The sequence below is a fragment of the Protopterus annectens genome, chromosome 3.part0, assembly GCF_019279795.1.
Source record: "Protopterus annectens isolate FY-2018-M chromosome 3.part0, PAN1.0, whole genome shotgun sequence".
Taxonomy (NCBI): Eukaryota; Metazoa; Chordata; order Ceratodontiformes; family Protopteridae; genus Protopterus; species Protopterus annectens.
In genome coordinates, this window is record NC_056731.1 from 1,751,650,470 (window position 1) to 1,751,675,982 (window position 25,513).

Consider the following 25,513-nt stretch of genomic DNA (forward strand, 5'->3'; position numbering starts at 1 on the left):
GCCTAAACGACCCTTTACAACACAGCCCGATTCCAAAAGAAGTAGAAAAACACTTGCATCCACGTGTAGTTACAAACGATAAGACACATAGCGTTGCTGCATCCCATATGCTCACTCAATATCCTTACCGAACATGATAATCCGAAAGGAAGAGATGAAAAGCCAATACATTGAAGTCAAGGTGATGTGAATGCCATAAATCCAATAGTGTCCAGAGCGAAAATCCTCAGTAACAGACACAAAAGATGGCTACCCGAATGGTGGATCCCCCAAATGCCAACAGCCAGCAAGAAACGGAAGGCAATGTAATGTTAAGAGCTAGCAAGTTAGGTGGGTGCACGGCAAGTGCGCTTAGTAGACCCAAAAAGAAAAATGCCAGCACCAAGGAAGATCCAAAATGAGTTTAATTATAACTGAAACTAGACCGGTTTCAGCAACAAGGCTTTCATCAGTAGTGCAGTATGCAAAAGCAGTTCTGCATGACCTTATATAATATTAATGAGTAGATTAATATGACATCACTTCCTGAAATAATAAAACAAATAAAGTCAAAGCATAGGCTTGAATTCAAAGTATTGGTTGGAAATAAACATATTCCAAGTCTTTTAGTTTGTTGCATAAATATCTAAGCTATAAATATAGAACAGTTGGCTGGTATATCCAAAAATGTAGACAAAATTAATAAATACATGAAAAATGTATACATACCCAAATATGAACCTGAAAACAAAAACCTGGGTATTAGATGTCTATGTATTTATTAATTTTGTCTACATTTTTGGATATACCAGCCAACTGTTCTATATTTATAGCTTAGATATTTATGCAACAAACTAAAAGACTTGGAATATGTTTATTTCCAACCAATACTTTGAATTCATGCCTATGCTTTGACTTTATCTGTTTTATTATTTCAGGAAGTGATGTCATATTAATCTACTCATTAATATTATATAAGGTCATGCAGAACTGCTTTTGCATACTGCACTACTGATGAAAGCCTTGTTGCTGAAACCGGTCTAGTTTCAGTTATAATTAAACTCATTTTGGATCTTCCTTGGTGCTGGCATTTTTGGTCTACGCACTTGCACCCACCTAACTTGCTAGCTCTTAACATTACATTGCCTTCCGTTTCTTGCTGGCTGTTGGCATTTGGGGGATCCACCATTCGGGTAGCCATCTTTTGTGTCTGTTACTGAGGATTTTCGCTCTGGACACTATTGGATTTATGGCATTCACATCACCTTGACTTCAATGTATTGGCTTTTCATCTCTTCCTTTCGGATTATCATGTTCGGTAAGGATATTGAGTGAGCATATGGGATGCAGCAACGCTATGTGTCTTATCATTTGTAACTACACGTGGATGCAAGTGTTTTTCTACTTCTTTTGGAATCGGGCTGTGTTGTAAAGGGTCGTTTAGGCTATCGTTTTGTTTTACCAGTCTACAAATTGGCGATACCTCATTGGGATGCAGTTTGAGTATTTATGGACATTAGACCATATAAGCGTGATTTTGCTATTTCGTACATTTTTTAGTTTTGGTTATACATCTATCAGGCTTATTTGTGTGGCGCTTCGATCAGGAACACTACGATTACTTGGATGATGGGCATATGTGATTTTTCCATGGACTTCCATGCATCCTTTGGTCACCTAGGATTTCAAAGTTTGATTGGGCGTTCTATTGGGCTTTCTGGTTCATTTTTTTTGAATAACTCTTAAATGGACCTAACCAACATCTTTTGTTTCAGGTACTGTTCTTAATTTCCACATTTTTGAAATATATTTTTTTCATCATTGGAGTCCGTAGAACTATAATGAAGATTTCATATATGACATTTATCTGACTATTTGGATGGTGTGGGCCTAGTCGCTGATTTTTCCTTTGAATACTCGATTTTAGGGAACTGTTGGAGTACTATATAACAGGGACAATTTTTCAAGGACATTTATTTGAAAGGAGAGAGTGAGGATACAAACGGTGAAAGGTTTTGACTGGATTTGTCAAGTAACAAATATATGTGAAGAGCCTAGATCCTATCTTGTGAAATCTGAGCGTGCGGAGTACAAGAGAGATCACAGACATCTACTTCCTGTATCAGAACCATTATCGCAGCAATATTCCTATGTTATAGACTCTAAATCTCAGAGTGATTCAGGCAATGTTCCTGTTCCAGAATGTGTCTTGATTCCCACTACCATTTTACCATTTCTGATAATGTTCATAACATCCCTAAGGTTGAACATTCAGCAGAGACAATGCCAGTTGCTAAATCCAATTCCAAGCAACTTGGACTTAGTTTTGTGTGTGTGTGTGTGTGTGTGTGTGTGTGTGTGTGTGTGTGTGTGTGTCTGTGTGTGTGTGTATATATATATATATATATATATATATATATATATATATATATATATATATATAGTGCTGCATAATTGCATGGCGGAAAATTACTTTGTACCTATAGCATGTCAGTCAGTGTTGTCAATGTCATTTCTCAAAGAGGGAGGATGTAGAATAACGCATGTGTTGTACCTTTAAGAAGCATTTCTAAGACCTGAACGTGCATATAAATAGCAGGCACATGCTAGCTTCAGTGCCATTTTGTGAGTGCAGCCAGAGTGTGAACATCTACGCATGAGACAACTAATTTGTATATATGTTTATGTTTGTATATAATAAAGTTGTTTGAACAGAACCCACAATGTTCATTTACTTCATCCTGACTAGACAAGCGACACATATGGTAGATGTCAACACTGAAATACATATTTTTATGCATTCCACTTCAGGAAAAGTATAATACATTAGTAGATTTTTAAGTGATTATTTGTGTACATAGCTATTTATGAAAATCAATATCTTTCATACTGGTAAAAGAACTCATTGTTTTACAGATAGAATGAGAAAACATATTGTAGTTACATAAAAAGAGATATACAAAATATGGTTAAAAAAGGAAAATCGCACTATTAAATATAAGGAAATAAAATGGTTGAAAAATATTAATATGAGGGGAAGAGTCAGACAATATACTTTTGTGTCATGAAATGAAGTGATAGTGTTCAGTGAATGCATATACTAAGCCTTTAGGGACGAAATTCTATGAGCTTACCAGATATGGAGATACCATAATAACTTTACGCATAAGCATATGATTGTAAATGTTATCACACCACCACTAAATAAAACCAGACTAAGAGAGCCATACTTGACTCACATCATACAGTACACATGCAATAAATTGCAGTATTATGTATGTATATCAGAAAATATAAACATATTTAAAATTTTAGATAAATGGGTGGGCAGCTGAGCATTTGATCCATGCTTAAAGACAGTCATTGTTCTTAAATGGCCTTTGGGCCTGAACACTGGAAAAACATACTTTTGAACTTCTGGACTTAATAGTTTACGTTGTCAGCAGTTTTCCATTGCATTTTTAAATATTTTACAGCTCCTTTCTTTAGTTATTATAACAATAAATCAACATGTTTTGGAGAAGTTAGGGGAATTTAAGTAGCCTAAGAAAATTCATACAGACATTGGAATAACACAAACTCCAAACAGATAGATAGGACTGTTGCTCCTAAAGCCATGTAGAGTATTGCATTGAACTGACGTAATCTAACTATTCCTCTTGTTCCGACACTAGATGCAAGATTAAAATTTTATATGTCTTATGACCTCTAGGAGAAAGAGAAGTAGACTTACTCTTATATTTCTAGAACCAAAAAGTTTAGTCATCTTGTACAATTATTTTTTTTCTGTCTCTTTGAAGTGGGATTTATGTAAGCAGTCTGCTACTTCATGTCTGCCTCTTCTGCTGTTTTATCTTTATAAGTAAACTTATTTGTGGATACAGCAAAGACCTTACCAGAGTGTTAGCAGTGGAACTCATTCATCACAGTCACTAAGTATTACAAGCTTTATTTTCCAAGGCAAAATGAGAGCTAACATCAGGTATCCCCCTTGGTGGGTTAGTGTTGGCTTAGTATTCTCTTCCTTTCCAGGTTGACATTTTCTTTTCCCTAGAGCTCCCTCACTCAAATGGTATGTATAATCTATACTGGTACACCTTGAATGGTATGTATAATCTACACTGGTACACTGTGAATGGTATGTATAATCTACACTGGTACACTGTGAATGGTATGTACAATCTACAATGGTACACTGTGAATGATATGTACAATCTACAATGGTACACTGTGAATGGTATGTATAATCTACACTGGTACACTGTGAATGGTATGTACAATCTACAATGCTACACTGTTAATGGTATGTATAATCTACACTGGTACACTGTGAATGGTATGTACAATCTACAATGGTACACTGTGAATGGTATGTATAATCTACACTGGTACACTGTGAATGGTATGTACAATCTACAATGCTACACTGTTAATGGTATGTATAATCTACACTGGTACACTGTGAAATTGCAATGCTTCATTTTAAGAGCACACACCCCCTTGCAGCTACCAGTCCTTTTTTGGACTTGCAAAGTTCAGGAATTGAACTTGCCACATCAGAGACAAATTCCTGTGTTTGATGCCTAAAAACAATTTCCTATCAACAAACAAGCCAAGACATGAACCAGCATCATTTCTACTTCCCAAGAATAAAGCATAGTGTGAAACATTGTCATTAGTGCCACTGATTAAGCAAGCCACCCATAGACTGTGCAAGTGTAAACTCCTGATCTAGTTTACTAACAGGAGAATTGTAGCAAAAGGTTTTCCATAAAAGAATTGGAAAGAAACTCCCAAACAGGGCTTTGTTTCTCTGCCAGAGCCCATCAGAAGTCCAGAGATATAGTGGGTAAGCTTCAGTCAAGCTGTTCTAGAAGTACATCTGTTTCAGAAAAAGCTATGTGATCCACATATATATGATGAGATCATCTTTGACTAATGAGAGCTCATGTTCTTGTCCATCTTCCACTCTTTTAGATAAAAAGTGACCCAGAGAAGGTACATTTCAGTGTACTGGTGTGGCACATCCTATATCACTTGAGCAGAGTTTGTTGATCCTGGGGAACAGTTTATGGAGTTATCTAACCATAGGTCTTTAATACTCAAGACCAAGATCTCTACTCCTAGGATCTCCCTTCTATACTCTGTAGGTACTGACTGCCCCAGGGTGTCTGGTTGCTGTTCCCATACCAGGGCTTATGGTTCAGGACCTAAACTGGAAACAAATTGAGGTCTTGGGAGAACTGAACTTAGGAGTGTGTGACTGTATCCTTAGGGAGCATGACCTTTTGTCAACCCTTGGCTTGGTTCAGGCTTCTCATGTCCCAGTGCTGCCAATATTAGTCATGTGCCCAAGTGCCAGATTCCTATTTGACTGACTCCCTGCTTGCACTCAACAAATGTACATCCCTGTATAAGCCCGTAGATAAGCTTGTTCCAGGAGCTGGTGAGTAGAGAATTGGGGACTCTGAGCCACTGAGCAACCTGCAAACAGTCTAAGAACCAGGAGCATTATATGTGAGATGGATAATGACACTGACTCACACCCACTGTGTAACTCCCTCAAAATGATCCCACTTGTGGTTAAATATTATGGAGCACTGTATGGTTCCCATTTATTCCAGCCAACAAAGTCTTAATGAGTGTTTGTGGAAGAAAGAGAAGTCTTTGGTTGACTCCCTATGGTGCCATTCTTCAAGTATGCAATACTTGCAGCCTTGAAGCACCTAGCCTCTAATCCTTCAGTCGCCAAGAAAGCAGGAACTCTTTCTCTCTTTATAAGCTCTCATCCCAGTGCAGGGAATCCTTAACCAGGCATCCCTGACTAACTTCTAAAGTATATTCTTTATCGAACACTGGCCCAGAAACAAAGACATTTTGCCACCCTACTGACAGACAATAGGTCTACAGCTTTAGGCAACATTGGTAAGAGAGTTTCTGCTTTGCTGCAATAGAACTCAGAGCTTTAACTATTTGTCTTACTAGCCCAAACTCCAGGCCTTCCTAATGGATCAGCCACTGGAGAAAATTTCCTCCTACTTTCAGTCTGGGCTGAAAGAGAAAGTTATTAAGGCTCTCTATTCATCTTCTAAAACTGGCTTTCATGAGGACCACTGTTACCTTGACTATGCTGATACTTTGGCCAAGGCCACATCCTAGTCTTGTGCCAACACAGGATGGCTTGGTAGAGGCTAACCTTCCTTAAAGAGAACCAAAAAATTCTATCCTAGATTCCCATTTCATGTGGAAGTCCTGAGACAATGCTCTGAGGAGATTACGACCTCTTGAACAGGAAGTAGATCCATATGACTATGCATGACCTTTCTTTCCCCCTTTATAGTCATTCTTTTTTTTCCAGACCATGCCAACCCCAAAAGAGGATGATGTCTCCTCATAGGCCAAGGAAGGCAATGAAGTGTTGCAGAGTCTTACAGTTCCCAGTACCATCTAAGTCACCCCAAGAGAATTAACTCACCAACCTAACAATTGCAGCCTTGATTATAATCTATGGCAGAATTTGGGGGTCCATTTTGCTGTATTTGCCTTGGTGTGGAAAGCCATTAAAAAGAGCACATTGTTTTTGGATATTGTCAGGGTTAGATGCATGCTAGAACTCTTATGCTGTCTCTCATAAAGAACTCCATGAAGGGACCAAGCTATCTTTGAAGTGCTCTTGAGGCATGCCCAAATGCTAAAGCTAGAGTGGCCTTAGGAACTGTTCCTGTCTGAAGAGAAACTGGGAGACTTCTTTTCTTTCTTGCTTTGAATGTGACAAATTCTATCCCGTCCTGGACCTCAGCAACTTTAGTGAATCCATGTTGATCAGCAGGTTCAAATAGTGGCTCTCAAAGGGCTATGTTCCTGCTGCTGTATGATATCTGCATAGTAATTTTGAACAGGATGAGTACTTTTTGGCACATTGATCTCTGGCAGTCCTCACAGGAAATTCATTTATTTTGCTCAGAGTGGACATCACTTTCCATACAAGGTACTGCCATTTGGACTTTTCTCTGTACTAAGATTGTTCATCATCATGTTGGATCTAGTGGCTGAATCTTACAATAGAAAGGAGTTCTATGTATTCCCCTAGTCGGATGACTGGCAACTCTTGTCACTTTGAAGGAACTCCTGCTAATATCCCTATAATAGGTGCTGCTGTGGTTGCAGTTCTAGATAAGATCAATTGGAATAATCCTATCTGAGTCCATCTCAGGCTAGCCGTTTCACTGGTAAATAGTTGGATGCTTGACAGCATAAGTTACTTAATCTGGTAGAGAAAATTCAGATTGTATAAACGTGGCAGCCTAGGTACGAACACAGTAGATGGTCCAAGCACAGACTTTCATGTGCCTTCTAAGGATTATGCCCACCACAGTCTCCATATTGCCATTTACATGCCTCAGTTTGTAATACTTGTAAGGTAATATGAAGTGTCAGCTGATGCAGAGTCTCTACATAGTCGTGGATCATCTTCTGTGCCATACAGCTGCACACTGGGCCCTAGAGTCATAGACTGTTCCCCCTAATATCTAAGTGGGACTTCCATTCTTTCAACTGATCCCACTGGAGATTCTGATGACAGATGCATAAATGGCAAGGGGAACTAACCTCAGATCATCCTCAAGTCAAGACAAGTGAACTCCTGAAATCTGAGTTTCGTGTCAACTAGCTGAAGCTGATAACAGTCCTTCCTTCCTTAAAGTACTTTGAGGTAAAGCTCCTTCCAAAACCACTCCTAATTTGGTCAGCAACTAATCCATCATGTGAAGCCAAGCAAGCAAGAGAATAGAAGTTTGTACCCCTCTGTAGACAGCTACTACACATTTGGCAGTGGGCTATAAATATAGGAATCACTTTCTCATGCTACATCTCAGAGAAGTGAACATGAAACATTTTTTTTCAGTCATCCTGTTGAAATGCAGATATCAGAGTAATAGCATTTTCAAAATCAAGTTATTTGCCAGTCAGGGGAATGTAAAAAATGAAAGATTCAGCCATCTAAAATGTAAAAGAATATTATGTAAATAGTAAAACGTTTCTCATAGGGGCATAATAAGGGCCATACTGGTTAAGAAATGATTTGGTGTAAAACAACTTTTGGAGAGAAGTAAAACATCAAACAAACAAATCAAATTTCAGTTCAAATGTGTAGTAGTCCTGCTTACCCTAGCCAAAAAGGTTTATAGATTACAGCACTGAAGCCTTTGTCTCCTTCCCTGTAATAACCTTCAGGTACCACATATTGTTTTCTGCAGAGCTGTTACCACACAGAAGCAAGATAGCCCCATTCTGCTTGGCCTTCATTTGTTCATCTGTGTTTTGCTACCCTATCTGCATTCCCAACCGGTCCCACTTCATTTCTTTTATAGCTTCAAGCCACACCCCCATCTCATTTAGCCAGCTGATAACCATCCTCACAGCAATTCAGATAAACATATCAAACAATTTCCTTTATAGCTTTTAAGGCAAAACACAGCTCATTCAGCCAGTTGCTCTTCATTCGTATAACCAGTCAAATACACCTCTACTTAGGTAAGCTACCATTACTAACTAGCTGAGCCATCTTAACTACTACATTGTACTAATTACCTCCCCCCATTCCTTTACTTTTATACTCCACAAATTCCATTCTCCCTACTCCAATATTTTTCTCTGCCCCAAAAATCCTAATCATTTTATTCTCAATCCGTACCACTCCATTATGTTTCTTTTCTTGTCATTTTACTCTCCCTCCATTCGCAGTATGTGTAAACATCTTTGACTCATACTACTGTCAATCCAAATGGCCTCCTGCATTATGTAATCCCTAAACCCAAAACAAACAATACAACAAAATATTGACACTAAAGAAAGCCCTAATGGTTATATCATTATACATATATGGGTAGAGGGCTCAGTTAGCCTACATTCCTGCCATCAACAGATGGAGCTATATTATCACTGTGAAGCAATTGTCAAAACCATGCCCAGTACTGACATTAATGTACACCCACAAATTTATTTTTATTTGCACAGTCCTACTGATACTTCAAGCTGGAGTCACATTATTAAATCCAGGATCAGTTTCTGCTGCATGCAACACAAACAATAAGCATCCATCTGCCTGTCCAGCACTAAAAAACATTCTACACATCTGTGTTCCCAGTTGGTCATTGCAATCCAGTGACCAAAAACTCCTGCTCATCTACAAACCTAGCAAATCTGCTGGGCATTGTCTGTATTCATACAAGTCTACTAAGGCCTGGAACTCATTACCTGTATCCATCAGATCTATATCCTCTCTCCCATCTTTCAAAACCACTCTGAAAGACTTCCTAGCTAAAAATATGGCTCTGCTTTTGCTCAAAACCAAGATAAGCTATATCCCTAAATGTGGACAAGTACCTTTTCATCCCTTATACCTCCTTACTCTCCCCTTTTCACTTACTTCCATACTGCTGCCTAATTCTTTTCTCTGGCTTTCTCTCTAAATATACTATAAGCCTGTTTTTCCCTCAATTCATATTGCAATTCCTGTTTGTATTAGAGTAACTTACCTTTAATTTCTCTACAAAATGTCTAAAATTTCTCTAAATATTAAATAATTGTCATATACCTCATATCGATTATTAACTAATGTTTTTATATTATGTCTAATTTGTTATAATTATTTAAACTGGAGATGTTTTTGTTTTATTTGTAAAAATTGTATAATTATAGCTCTTAAAATGTTTTGTAGTAATCTGCAGCTCTTCTCCCCAGGCCTGTGCTGAAAATGGGCTTCTACCCAGTCGGACTTTCCCGGTAATCAAATGCCAATAAATAAATAAATGTTTGTGTTTCTCTAAATGATCATTAGTCAGCAACAAAAGTAAAAGGACTATGCTTAGTGTAAATGAACATAGCAAGCCTAAATAACAGAAACACAAATGGAAATATAGTTTTCTGCATATGATCCCCAAATAATATTCTTGTCTAAAAACAGATAGTAATGTCTCCTTGTATTACTAAGAAGTATTACAGCTTAACAGACAATTAGCCAGGTAAGAGAGTTGGGGAGGTGTGATAATATAAGTTGATAAAGGAGCCAACATCAGCCCCAAACTAATAGCCAGTAATAGTGATAATAGTCCCAACTGGGTGACAATGGAGGGGACACTTGGTGATAGTACAAAATTATTCATCACCACATTATTCATATCAGCTCTATCTTCTATGATCCGGTCTCCAGTTATAAGCTGCTTATTATGTGTTTGAGATATGGATGCCAAGAAATTCACCTTGAGAGTGAAGCTTGAAAATGGATAGAATGGAGATCTGATCATAATTCTTTGTAGTATGGAAGTTTATCTGCCAATGTACTACTATACTACTAGTTACAGTAAACAAAATGCTAAGCGTTTTGCTGGCTTTCAGAGCCATAAAGAGTTTTGTGAGCAGTCTGACAGGCAGTGCAACTCAGTATCTTATGTTTTTAGTCACCTTGCCATGCATCTAAAATGTCCAGATTTTTCACAGAACTTTCATATTTTTGCCTCATATGTTTGGCCTGTTCCTCATAACATATTTGGTTTTCAGACAAACTACTGAGTATTGTAGTCACTAAATTATGGCAGACATTTGAGTCTAGCTACTTTAACTGCCTAATGTGAAACATGACCTTAACAAGTTAAGCAAAGAGTGCTTAACATTAAGATTGGATCTCGTCCTATACTAGCACTTAACTAATTTATCTTTTTCCGAATATCAGAGTGCAATCACCATGCTCCTTGCACTACATATTGATGACAGATGGACACAGAAACAGTAAAGGAAAAGCCAGATAGATAACACAAATATTAAATAGGAATCTAGCAAAAACATCTTGACCAACTTGTGTGAAGAGTTACCAAATCCTATCAATTGACAGGCAAAGGTGCAATCCTACATCTATATATAATTATCACAAACATATCTGATAAATTGTCAGCCCTACAAATTCTCCCAACCACAATGAATGACCATTGTCCAGTTTGTACTACCCAGAAATATAAAAATAGAAAACAGCTACTGAGACTTGCACTAGCCCATACATTTCTCAAACCCAGTAAATCCTATGGGAAACAGAGCTGCAACATTTTAACTAGGAGCAGGTATACAGTTTCAAAGGTCCAACAATAACACTCTAAACTTTCTGTAGTATATTAATGCACATACTAGCTAAGGTATTCCATATATATAAAATGCAGCAAATCCCCAGTAAAAAAAAAAAAACCTTTAACAAGATCAGAAGTATGTTGTAGTGACTTGAAGATCTGGGTAAGAAGGGATGAAAAAAAAGAAGATAATTTGCTGTACACAGACTTTTATGAGGACATGCTAAAAGTCTGCAGTAATTTCATATACCTAGAGCTGAGCAAGCACTATAGTAATAACATTGTTGAGTTATTTTAGGTTACATGCACACTTGGATAAGAAAAAATTGTGCTATCGCACACAGTGAAATGCAGAGTTGAGAACTATGACAAACAGCTATAATTAATATTTAGTCATGAATGTTCAATCATAGATAGTTCTGAGTAATGCAACAGACTCAAAGACTAAGAGTTACACAAGAACATCAAACAAGGCTCTTTGATTTTTCCTACAGAAAAGGAGCAAGTAGTCTAGTTTGCAGATTCATTTTGAGAGCAGTTTAATTTTAATTTTTTGGGTTGTTTATGACTAATAAAGTTTCAACTGAAGACAAAGTTGCCAAAGATTATAAATCTGAGCCCTGATAACCAATAAGTATATTAACTCAGCTGTGAAAACTAAGATGATGTGCAGACACAGAGGAAATCCAGGGATTTGATAGCAGAAAAAATATTTTTTCTGCATTCCATTCCTTTAGACAATGTATTTAGGATCATAAGATCATAGGAAGTTACTAGGCTACTGGCCCTGAGGCCCTTACAAGCCTAGCCAAGAATTTAGCCCATGTTCCGACAAGTCAGCAACTGATGCTCAGTGAGGAAGTGCAAAAGTCATCTGTCAGATAATCAGGATCAAATTAATGATATTTGTCTGGCTTGGTGCCATCAGAATAATATCTATGGCACAAAACGTCTAGTCTTACCCATCATGTTGATATCAACCAATTAGTTACATTGGTAAGAGGTCTGTACTAAATGGGATCACTGTACATATCTATATTCATGCCAAGAAAAATATCCTTGTTCTGGGATTGTGGCCTCCTTGTTTCAAAAGACCAATTTGATCCAGGGCACTGTTAGCAAACAAATTTTATTTACTCAAGGAGAAACTAATTTATTGACAGTTTACAAATGGAACGGAGTAGGAAGAGTACAGAGAAATGCAAATACTGATAGTAACAGAATTAGTAACTCAGGATCTGTTCTATAATGATTGTGGGGCAAAGGGGAAATTAGTAGAGAAAAGAAAACGGCTAGAAAGGGTGGCTGGTAAACTAGGATGTGGAAGATAGAAACAGGTGACAGAAACAAAAAATGACTGTGAGTGAAATAATAATAGAGAACCACAGAAACAAATGACAGAAAAAAAAGATTGTGGTTGAAGGACATCCCCTCTGGATAATAGACAGAGAACCGGTTTGAAACCATATTTGTCTGTCTGTCATTTAGTATTGATCAAAAACATGATATGATAAGGACATGGCTCTGGTGGCAGTTTATGCTCACATGCTCTTTTTCTTCTAGTGAAGACAACTAATTACACTGAATTTTTACTACTGACAGCAATATCATTAGTAGGAAAATATTTATCTTAATTGAGAGAGCATGAAGAGTTTATGAGCTAGGTGTTACTTACTGGAACAGTTGTGTGCAATCTAGACCAAAGAAGCTAAGGCCAAAAACCTCATAATGAGAAGTAACAAAGGAAACAGTACCTTATACATTCAGTAAATGGTAGATCAGTGTAAAAAAAAATGCAGATGTGAGAGGTAGTCCTAAAAGCATATTTATCATGAGAAATGTGCTAGTTTATGACAGTGAAGGTACCCTGTTGTCACTCGTCCCTCTCTAGTAGAGATGGCGAATAAGTGGGGTAGTTCATTTATATGCTTTATTACATATAAACACAGGATGAACAACAGCATTACAAAATATAAACAAACTGATTAACAGACAGACTATACAGACATACATGCTTAGATCTTAACAGCTTACTATAAAATGGATATCAAGCTTGCACGTGCTCAGTATTTATACACTTGTGTAAGCCCCTAGAAAGCTTCTTAAAGCTGTATGCACATATTGATATGCATCCTTCCGCTTAAATAGATTGCCCTCAATGAAATGGCATTGGAATAAGGCACACAATGATATAGACATTAGAAACAAATACAATGTTCATTTCCAAGTTGCCGTGTATCTTTAACATGGTCTGGAAATACAACCTGATCTGGTAATATAGTAATCAAAACTGGGTTTAGCAACAGGGACAGTCTTTGGTGAACAACTCGTATCAGGAACTTCAGGATTCATCACAGAAACAGGGATATTTAATGGAACATCCTCTGGAACTGGAACGTTGGACAACTCACTCTGAGATAAAGTCTTTCTCACAGGCTAGGTGCTGTGGTACAGGCTCAGACACCAGCATCAAATGTTTCTGATTCCACCTAAATTCTGCTCCTTGAAATTCTACAATGTATGATCTCAACTGTGGACAAATATTCTTCATGATTCCAATTCGATCATAACTTTTGCACATTTACATTCTCACTGCCTCTCCTTCACGTAATGGATTGAGCAGTTTGCTGGACTTGTCATAGTAAGACTTCTGTGCTAGGTATTTCTTTAACAGATAGGCTTTCGCTGATCTTTTATTCTTAACACTTGGAACCAACAAACTACTGCTGACTGGTAATGTGGTTCTGGTTTGTCTTGAAAGAAGTCTCTGGGCAGGTGAACCAAGAAGTTTATCATGAGGAATATTTCTTTTTCTGAGATTCAGGATATTCAGGAAATGTCACTATTGTCTTGTTTCGACTTCTCTAGTAATTTTTTTCGCACTTTGAACTGCACATTCTGCCAAACCATTTGACTGCGGGTGCTCAGGACTACTCGTAACATGGATAAAGTCCCATTCTTCTGTGAATCTTTTGACCTGCTGGCTAGTAAACTATGTGCCATTGTCAGAAATAACTTTGTGCGGACTACCATGTACTGCAAAATGACACTTCATCTTAGTAATGACAGTACTGGAAGCTAGATTAGGAAGTAGATCAATCTTGAACCAATTGGAATAAGAGTCTACTAACACCAAGTAATGTTGACCATTCCATTCAAAAATGTCAGTGGCTACTGTTGGCCAAGGTAGTTCAGAATATGGTTTAGCTGAAGTGGTTCAATCTGTTGATGTGGCTTTGTACTGTTACATACAGAACAAGATAAAAGCACTCTCTCAATATCCTTTGACATAGAAGGTCAAAATACTAGTCCTCTTGCCCTCCTTTTAGTAGAGTCAGTTCTTAGGTGGCCACGCTGCAAGATAGTAATATACTCTGGTTGCAAAGACTTTGGAACAATGACTTTTGGACCTTTCATGACGATAACATTGTCAGACAAAAATCTCATTTCTGTAAGGAAAATAAGGTTGCACTTCTTAAGGTAAACTAGAGTGCTTTGAAGGCCATCCTCGATCGATAAAGTGGTTGAGCTTCTGTAAAACAGGATCTGAGGCTGTGTGATTTCTAAGCTCAGCAAGATGTTTGGCAGAAACAATTCTCACTTCCATGACTTCAAAATCAAGTTGCTCATTCTCATGCTGTTCAGCAAGATAAAGAAGTTTGGCTTTTGTGTAGACAAGATTGAAATTGTATTTCTGCAATGTCAACACCATACGCTGCAATCTGGCTGGAGGTGTATGCATAGGCTTTCTCAAAATAGTGACTTATGGTGGTCTGTTTCAATCTGGATAGGTCTACCGTAAATATAACCATGGAACTTCCAACATGCAAACACAATTGCCAAGAGTTCTTTCTTTATCTGAGCATACGGTATTTCAGTTTGGGTTAGAGATCTAGATTCAGAGGCAACAGGTTGACTTTCTTGAAGAATGACTGCACCAAGACCAAATTTCAAAGCATCACAGGAAAGGGTAACTGGTTTGTGAACATCATAGTATCTGAGAGTTGGGGAACTGGCAATTCTCTGTTTCAGGAGATCAAATGCTCTTTGGTGCTATTCCAACCATGACCAGGATACATCTTTGCATGTCAGCTCTCTAAGCAGTGCTGCTAGTTGTCTTAAGTCTGGAATGAACTTGCCTAGTTAACCATGGCAAAACACTGAAGGGCTTGAACATTGTATGGAGCTGGCATCTCAAGAACAGCTGTTTGCTTTGAAGGATCTGGTCGTAAGCCTGAACTGGTAAACAAATGACTAACATACGTGACTTCACATAACCTGAACTTGCACTTCTGAGGATTCAGCTTAAGATTCACTTGACGTGCTCTTTCCAGAACATTCTTGAGGTTACTGTCATGCTCAGCTTCACCATTACCTCCTACTAGAATATCATCTACTATAATAGCACAAGGATACCCAGAAAAAATTTGCTCCATTGCATGTTGAAAGACTTCACTGGCAGAATTTATCCCAAATGGAATTCTCAAAAATCTGTACCTGCCAAAAAAGGAGTACTGAATGTAGTTAGCAACAAGGATTTCTTGACAAGCAAAATTTGCCAAAATTAACTCTTTGTATCCAAGACAGAAAAAATAGTGGCATTTGGCATCAGAGCTGCAACGTCTTTGACTGGACACATTGGATGATATGTTCTTTTCAGTGCTTTGTTCAAATATCATGGATCAATACATATTCTGATATAATCTAAGTTTTTCTTATGAGCTACCACCATGGACGGTACCCATTCAGTAGGTTCATCAACTGAACAAATTACACCTTGTTGCACCATTTTATCAAGCTTGGCTTTGATTCTGTTCTGCATAGCTACTGGAACTGTAGCTGGCCTGACAACTGGGCTGACATCTGGGTCTAACTTCATGGAGTACACAACTGGAAGTTTGTCTAGTTTTTCTTCAAAAAGATCAGCATAGGTAGAGAAAATATACTGGATGAAATTAGAACAGTGGTCTTTTAAGCTAACATGATGGGTGTCCTTAGTCCCATTTTCAAACTGTCTCTGAGTCCTAATAATGATTGTACATGCCTTTTGACCACATAAAATTACAAGTTGTAGCTTCTTCCAGCAGAAAAACATGAAAGTAGTACCGAGCTTCAGTTTGAATCTCTTCACCACCATAAGCAACAAGCTTCACACACTTTGCCAAATCAAGCTTTTCACCAGCACATGCTCTAGCAAATGTTTCTGCAGACATAACATTGCACTTTGAAACTGTGTTAACTTTGAGCTCCATGGATCTCCCATTTATCTGAACAGTACAAAATACTTCATTTTTGTCAATAAATCTACTGCATTGACTGTTTCCTGAAGCACTGACACACCATCAACAGAAAAAGTAGGGTCATGGCTTTCTAACTGATCAACTTGTTTCTTGGAATGTTCCCTTTTAATAAAAGAATGTGTGACATTGCTGACCAAAAGCTAAACATTTTTCTTTTTTTAGGCTCATGATTTTCTTCACAATTATGGCAGTTGGCTATAAAACTGGGTGGGGCCCCATTCTTTGAGTCTGCTGACTCACTCATGCTTCACTGAGACTGTGTGTGCTCTGAAACTTGCTAGAAAGCTACTGGGTTTCCCTGTGAGTGTTGCAGGGCTTACTGTTGCTGCCATGTGTTTGAGCCTGTTTCTTTTAACCATATACTGCATACTATCAAAGTTGGCTTTAGAAATTACTGGAAGCATGCATCTCATTTGTAAGCATATTTGTGTGCTTTTCTGTAAGCTCATGTATCTGACAAATCTCATTGGCCAGATTCAAAGTTAAATCACTCTCACAAAGCAAAATCTTTCTCACAACATCATCTTTAATACCACATACAAATCTGTCTTTTATCAGCTCATTCCTTAAATCACCAAATTTGCACATTTAGCCTAGTTTCTCAAATCAGTTATATATGATGCAAAAGTTTCACCTGACTTTTGATCCCTTGTATAAAATAAGTGCCTTTCCATTATAATATTAATTTAGGAGTTACATATTTCTCTAAATTTACATTTTAAGCACTCTTGTCCTCCCTTGAATCAGCCAGTACAACTATATGATGCTTTTTCCCCTCTCCTGCAAAGACAGCAGGTGCATACACAAATGAACGCTCCTTTTCTATGGCTTCTGAACCAGCTAAATTAAGCGGAATAAATGCTTTTGCAAGATCATCTTTCTCAGAAAATGCAGCCTGTATGAAAATGGTGCACTCTCCAGTTCTCTGCAATATTATTGTAAAACACAAGTGGAGCTGGTCTATGAAATCTGTCTGTCATGCCAACAAATTATGCCCAAACACACTGAAAAATATGGCCCCTATAATTATATATGAACAAGCTGCTATATGTGATTGTAATAACATTCAAATGCACAATAAACTGTTTGAAATACTGTACTTTGTGAACTATGTTTTGAAATGTCTGCATTTTGTGAAATAACTGTAGTCTAACACTGCACAAAGATACGGACACTTCAGACAACTCGAACAGCTTTGATTAATGCAAAAATGTAGTGCTTAGTGAAAAAATGCGGTTGTTTCCCTTATTTTATTCATTTTATACAATTCAGACTTTATTTCAAACATTTTCTATAGTTATTTAAATATTTCTGTTGCTTAGAAATTCATTTAGAGTGTTCTGAATGCCTCATTTCATAGTTTGCAAATAAGAAATAGTTTGTGCAAGTTTTAATACCTAAAATTCGTTTCTGACCTGTTTTGCAAGTTATACATGCAGTAGGGATGAGTCACTCCTGTATATTCCTCCAATCTTAACTAAGTGCCTCTCGATCTCGAACTCAGGAATCTAGATCCCACTTCTGACACTCTGTCACTCGTCCCTCTTTAGTATAGATGATGAACAGGTGGGGTAGTTCGTTTATATGCTTTATTACACAGAAACACATTAGGATGAAGAGCAGCATTACAGAATATAAGCAAACTGATTAACAGACAGACTATACAGACATACATGCATACATCTCAACAGCTTACTACAAAATGACAGTCAGGCTCACAAGTGCTCAGTATTTATACACTTGTGTAAGCCCCTAAAAGCTTCTTAAAGCTGTACACACATATTGATCTACACCTCTCAAGAAGAACATCTTCTAGTATTTATTCTGAGGAGAAACAAGCTTGAAGAAAAGGTAGTAGATGTATCAGAAGATGAAATGAAATGGAGGAGTAGAAAGTAGCCAGTAAACCAAATATACAGGGTTTCAACAAATATAAAGGTCCAATGTAGTCAAACTTGAAAGGAAGAATAAAGAGTAAGACTCCAATGTAGGAAAAGAAAATATATGGAACCTTAGTAATAAGTAATTGGCCATGCAGGGACAAGATAAGTGTATGGAGCAAGAGGTAGTACAGAGAGAGCAGAGGGTAGGAAAAGAATATGAGGTAGAGCTCTGAGGTAAGTATAAGCTATCTGGGCATGCATGTCCAGATTTGTATTCCCTGGTCCAACATCTTTTCCACTTCCACACCTCTTTGCAGAAGAAATGCAAAATGTGTAAAATCTGAATGGATCAAAATGTATATATTGTTGTCGAATGCTATACTAATCAAATTTTACCCATCATCACCATCATCCCTCCCCCCTTTTCTCATTTTCTACATGAGATCAGGGGGTCTCTTCAACTGTTGTCATCTATCTCAATGCAGTGCCACTCTCCTACCTTCTTTGGTAGTCAAGCCTGACTGTTGCAGATCTTCTCTCATGCAACACATCCATTTATTTTCTGGACTCCCTTGTTTCCTGTTGCCTTCTTACTGTCTCTCCAAAATTGTCTTCGCAGATTGTCTTCTGCTTTCCTGCAGGTATACCCAATCAACTGTAATCTGTTCTTCTTTTAATTTTTTTAACACCTTTATTAAATTATCACTTGTGACACAAGCAAACTTCTATTTATATAATAATTATCAAACTATATTAACAAGTTCACATTCATAAATGTTATACATCACATATATTATGTCATATTATCAATGGAACATTATTCAAATTGTTCATTCCTTTCCTTCTCTTAAACCTCATTCATCCTCCAGAACATTTTTCTGCATATATTGTTCCTGCAATTTCCAATTTTTTCTATGTAATTTATTCCTGTCCTTTTCTAAAGATCCCACCTTCTGTTTTTTTTATCTCTATTACAATATTTACTATTACTACTAATATTACTGCAGAATTGTTGCACATCCTCTTAAAAGTCTGTATAAAGATTTTGGTTTCCATTTTCTAGTAATTGCTTTTTGACAGCCACCAGAATTAAACATAAGGGCCTTCCTAGGTCTAAGCAATTCAGATCCTGTATCCCAACTGAAAAAAAAAAATTCCGTAGCTACACTTATTTGCTCACCCAGTATTCCAGAAGGAGTACACTGCAGGAAAAAATTAAAGTCTGTCAACTCATTATACTCAGAGAACATATGCTCCCAGGTACCTCTTTCTTCCCCATTACACCTCCAACATTTGTCATCTACCTGAGGAAAAATTCTTTGGTGTTTGCTTGGGGTAAAAGGTATCTATGCAAACACTTACAGGCAAACATCCTAAATCTTTTAGATTTTGTTGCATATTTGGGAGTTACACATATGTCCTCCCATAGTTTCTTTATGAATTGCATATCTAAACTCTTTTCCCAACTTTTCTGACCTCTTCTGATTGATTCCTATAGTTATTGTGCAATATTGTACACACCCTACTAGTTATCCCTTTTTAACAGCAGCATGTGTTCTAGGTTCAATTAACACTCAACCAGTGTAAGTCTTACATTTAGAATTCCCCTGTTACTTTCTCTTTTTCTGTACCTTGATATCAGTCCCTGATAGGGAAGGCAATCACTAGCTTGCAATCCAAATGTCTTATTGGCCTCTTCCCATTCTATTACCTTTCCCTCTCTAATCATTTGTTCCTAATTCCTTGGTTCCTTTACCAGCTTCCTCCAGTAAATTCCATCTCCCTATTCCCTATTTTTTGTCCCCCTAATTGCATTCATCCCTATCCAGAAGCATCTTCTTTCTCCATTCCCATGTTGGCTTAGTTCTTAGTATACTTTGTGCTACTTTATGAATTTAATATTCTGTATGACTGTTATTATTCTTCTTAAGCATCTGCATCCAAAATCCCATCTTTCCTTATTTCTTGAATTGCTCCCCTGCTTCATCATCATCCCTTTCCACTTTGAATTGTAGCTGCTTGTGTTATATATAAGAATCTTAACTATGTAGTTCTAAAATATCCCTTCAAATCAGGTAATCCTCAACCACCTTGCTCTGTTGGGAGGATCAACTTATCCTACTTGACTCTTGCCCTCTTCCCATGCCAAATAAAATATTTCAACTCTTTATTAATTGCTATCCAAAACTTCTCCTCTAGTTTGTAAAAAATATGCATGACCTGCGTATAAAACTGAAGAGACTAAAAACATTTTTACTCTGTGTATCATGCTATTGATATCCATAGACAACAGCTTCCAGTTTCTCAATTTTTGTATTGTTTTTTGTTTAGTCTCTTCTTACATATCCTTAGCTGCTATAACTGAATCATTTTAATACATGCTCCTAAATATTTCAGTTTAATATGTTCCCATAAATATAGGTATTGCTGAACCATGTGTTAGTACATTGCTTATAGCTATAGCCTTTTTTTATTTTCATTAACTTATATCCTGAAAAAATCCAGAACTGTCTCAGAATGATCCTCAACACTGAGATGTCTTTTTCTGGCTCTATCAGGTACAAAATAATATCTTCTGCAAATAAAGCCAACTTTTCCTGAACACCAAACCAATTACATCATTGAATTTCTGAGTCCCTTATTCTGTTTGGCAGTGGTTCTAAATATATTGCAGATAACAAATGGGAAAGAGGACACCCCTGCCTGGTTCCTCTATTAAAACACAACTTATCATTTTGATCTTTGTCTCTGATCTCTCATATATCCTTCTAATTAACCTTATTATTGTATCAGGAAATCCAAATGTTTCCATTGCCCTTCACATGAAATCCCAGCTTACTCTGTCAAATGCTTTCTCTACATCAAGACTCACCAATGACAATAACAAATTTTCTTACATTCTGCTTCCCTCTAGATCATCATTTTTCTATTAATATTGTCAAATGTTTGCCTCCCCTCTACAAAATCACACTGGTCCATATCTATCAACTTTGGCATTACCTTTGCCTTTCTTTTAGCCATTTTAGTTATAAATACTTTATAATTATGTTTTAAAATCGAAATGGGCTTATATGAAGCTGGATCAGATGGTTCTTTGCTGGCTTTATGTATTACATCCTCTACAGCTTTTTGTCTCATGATGTTGGTGCCTCCCTTCCTTTTAAAATACTGTTAAAGAAAACCTTCCAGATCTTTATCACTTTCTTCCCTCCTCACTACCAAATTTCCAATGGAATACCATCTATTCCTGGAGACTTTCCTGCAGATTGTTTATACATCACCATTTTTATTTCATCACATCCTATCTTAACTGTTAGTTGCTGAGCTTCATATACCTCTAACCTTGGCATATACAACTCTTCTATAAATATTTCCATTTATGCTTTTTCTTGATTTCCACACTTCTCTGTTACACAAATTTTCATAAAATTTCTGAAATATCTCTAATACCTCTACAGTATCTCCGGTTAGTTTTCTTGTTATAGGCTCCCTAAGTTTGGCCTAATCTGCTCCTTTTGACATTCTCTGCAATTAATGCTACTTTTGCGCTGATGTCCCCATTTCTTCATCTGTCCCATAGTGTGCATCACACCACCCATCTCAGACACTTCATCTCCACCACCTCTAGCTTCTTCAACTGCTCATCTTTCACTGCTCACGTTTCTGTACCATACAGTAGTACTGATCACACCACTGTTTCTACACCTTACTTTTGACATTCCTTGGCATTCTTCTGTCACGCACTACCCCTGACACACTGTGCCAGTTGGCTGCTGCCCCTCTGATTCTAGCTTTGACCTCCTCATTCATATTCCTTTCTCATTGATCAGCCTTCCCCAGATACTTGAGACTGTTTCTATTTCAATTTCCATCTTCTTCTGATTTCCCCCAATTTGCTGCCATGACAACTGTCTTGTCTATACTCAGGTTCATCCCATGTGCCTTCAACTTTGTATTCCATTTCTCTATCCTTTGCTGACATTCTTTTTTTAACACCTTTACTCAATTATCACTTGTGACATAGGCAAATTTACATTCATATAAAAGTAATCAAACTGTATTAACAAGTTCACATTTACAAATATTATACATCACATATATTTCTATATGTTATATAACCTAAGCAACATCTTGTTCATAATTTGCTTGTAATGCCACATCGTCTGCATACACCTCCTTTCTTGATCTGTTTGTAGCCCATCACTGGTATGAATAGCAATAGGCTCAGAGATGAACCATGATGCTGATTAACTCTCACTAGGAACACCTCTGTGAGACCCAATGCTGTATTTGTGTCATTGGGTCCTAGTACATAGCCTGTACTAATTCTGCCAATGTTTCTGGGTCTTCATAACATCACAGGACTGCCCAAATCAACTTTCTTGGGACCTTGTCATATGCTTTCTCCAAGTGGTGGAAAGAGTCGAAATGGGCATTCGTAATCTCTAGCTCCTTCTCAGCTATTTGCCTCACTGTAAACACTGGGTTGGTTATATTTTATCCCGATCTTGCTGTCTCACTGCGTAGTGTGTGTGTGCGTGTGTGTATGTGTGTGTGTGTGTGTATGTGTGTGTGTGTGTGTGTGTGTGTGTGTGTGTGTGTGTGTGTGTATGTGTGTGTGTGTGTGTGTGTGTGTATGTGTGTGTGTGCGCATGTGCACATGCTTGTGCATGGATGAGTATGTATATATATCTGTGTATGTGCATGCGACCACACATATGCATTAAGGTGGAAGGCTTCCTTTTGCATTTAATATACACAACTATGTTTTGTAATTTTGTTAATTTATATGTCAACATATTTTATTGATGTACTTAATTGTTATGAACCCAATTTGTTTCAAAGATTAATGTGCAGTTTTGATGCTCAGGTTAAAAAGTTTAACTTGCATAGAATTAATTGCACCATAGCCTGTTATTTCAGAAATGTAGAAACAGGGGGTGTGCTTGCATGCCAAGTCTCTGCCTGCCCTGTCAGCATAAACAAGGGAGACTAATGCAACAGTTGGTAGAATGATGTGTAGCCAATGACAGCTCAGGAGTAGTTTATGAATATACTAATGGTAAGGAGAAACACAAGCTGACCACTAGACACACTAAGTACCACCTGTATAAAGGTATATTTTGTGTTTCTCCTTTTCATGTGTATGCTCAGCAACTACTACTGGTACCCATTATTGACTGCATGTTATTCCACTGGCTGTTGCAGTTGGTCCCTCATCTTCAATGATCATGTAGTTGCCAACTTCACATGCCATAACATTGCTAGAATCAGGGAAATGTATGAGGTAGAAACTCTATGGATTTATATGCCCTTACAGTAAAGTCAGCAGTAACTAGTTAATTGCTTCTATTTAGTATCCTCATGAACACAGCACTAATAAGGGATCATCCATGTCTTTTCCTGATAGAAATGTACTGAACCCACTTGTTATGAATTTTGAAAAATTATAATAAGTTTACGTGAGACATGTCATAGTTACTGAGGCATATAATGCATGATTTGTTATTGTCAAATACTGTGATTATTTCTATTTGTACTTATCTCAGAGCAGAGATCAGAAAACTGAGACAGCAGCTAAGGGACAAGGAATTGTCAGCTGAGGAGGATACATATCTAAGAAACAAACTGACAGAAGATTGTGGGTATCTTACTAAAACAAATGCCCAGCTGCAATCCCAAATATTGGAGCTTACTAGTGAACTAGAAAGGGTAAGTTACTTGTGTTTCATTTTAGACTAAGAACTGGTAACTCTCTTTATATACCACAAGACATGATGTTCTTATTTATTTTGTTTCATGAATTTCAAGTCAAATGATCTAAAGATAGCCTGCTGAGATCATTGCAAAAAATGAACATATTTTCATGTTGAACAACATTTTAAAAGATATGATAACAGTTACAAGGGCTATACTATAGAATAGGTCATGATTTGTAAACAAGTAAACACCTGTTTTGATCCAGGACTACTGTAAATCATAAGTATGTAATACAGATTAGACTCCTTTATGTTCTACATTAAGATCACTGTTGCAGTATCCTAAGCAATATGGGTTATATCCTTGCCACGGTTATGACTGTGAGACAACTCTCAATGCTTCAGGGCACTTTCTATATGCCCAAACTGCCACTGGCTTGAGCAGAGCCATATAAAAAGGTAGTTTGGGCACCAAATACTTTAGTGCTTTCTTGCCACCAAAGTGCTTTGTCTCTGTGAGATTTGTGGGACTGACAGTTGGCTAGTGATCTTTTCAATGCTAGGCAGACAAGTCTTCTTTTGGGGAAAACCTTCTAAAATATTATTTTGCTATGAAAAAAAAAATTTTTTCTGTGAAGAGATTATTTTTATGCTAAGAAATCTTTGTTTTGTGGACTGTCATTTTATCAAAGAGATTTTTTTTCTTGTCAAGTGCTTGTGTGGACATACTTTGTAAGACTCTGCTTTTTATTACCATTTCCTACATATTAGTGTAGAGTGAGTGTGTGTGTGTGTAAATAAATGTTACCTAAAACCTTTAGTTTTTCCTGTCAAGAGGTTCATCGACTCACCCAGGCTCAGCTACTTGCTTGTGAGCTCTCTTTTTCGGCTTGGATATGGAAATTCTTACTTTCCCTTCTGTAAGAAGAAAGTTGTGAAGGAGTCTCAGCCACTGGTACATAATTCTGCTGTGGCCAAATCTGTCTCCTTGGACTCTCTTTTCCACTTGGCCTCTCTGGTTTAATTTCTCTGAGTCTTTTGGGTTTCTAATACCATGATGGAATGGACCCCATTCCTAAGTCAAGGTATGATTAAAGTTCACAAAATTAGTATTGTTTCAATCTTATAAACTATGAAATCAGCAAGAAGAATAGACAAACCAGTGAGTGAGTAGGGAACCACAAAAGTCACACACGTAATAACTGCTCAATATTTTAAAATTGTAAGACACAGAATAAGCGGTTTCGTTGTTTCTAACAAAACTTCATCAGATTAATAGGCCATCAGTAAACACAGTATTTAAATACCTATTAAGTCACATGATGCAAAACCACCAAAAATAAATATCTTAAATTTTAACGAACCACATCCATTAAAATTTGTTTCCATATAAATTGATACAATAATACATATAATAAGATTTTGTTGATTGTAAAAATATAAAAAATATATATAATAATCGACTTCATGTTGGTTTATAACCTTAAGTTAATGAATGAAATTAATTGAAATGTGAAATGCCCACTCGTCTAAGTAAA

The 25,513-nt window shown here is 37.1% G+C and overlaps 1 protein-coding gene across 1 annotated transcript in view; it reads left to right on the top strand.

Annotated features, from left to right (window-relative positions):
* LOC122797007 (myosin-10-like) overlaps positions 1 to 25,513 on the top strand; it is an 862,491-nt gene that overhangs the window by 419,798 nt on the left and 417,180 nt on the right. The window contains exon 5 of the mRNA XM_044065778.1: positions 23,826 to 23,988. Coding sequence (XP_043921713.1) covers positions 23,826 to 23,988 — 163 coding nt within the window. The remainder of the gene's footprint in view (positions 1 to 23,825; positions 23,989 to 25,513) is intronic.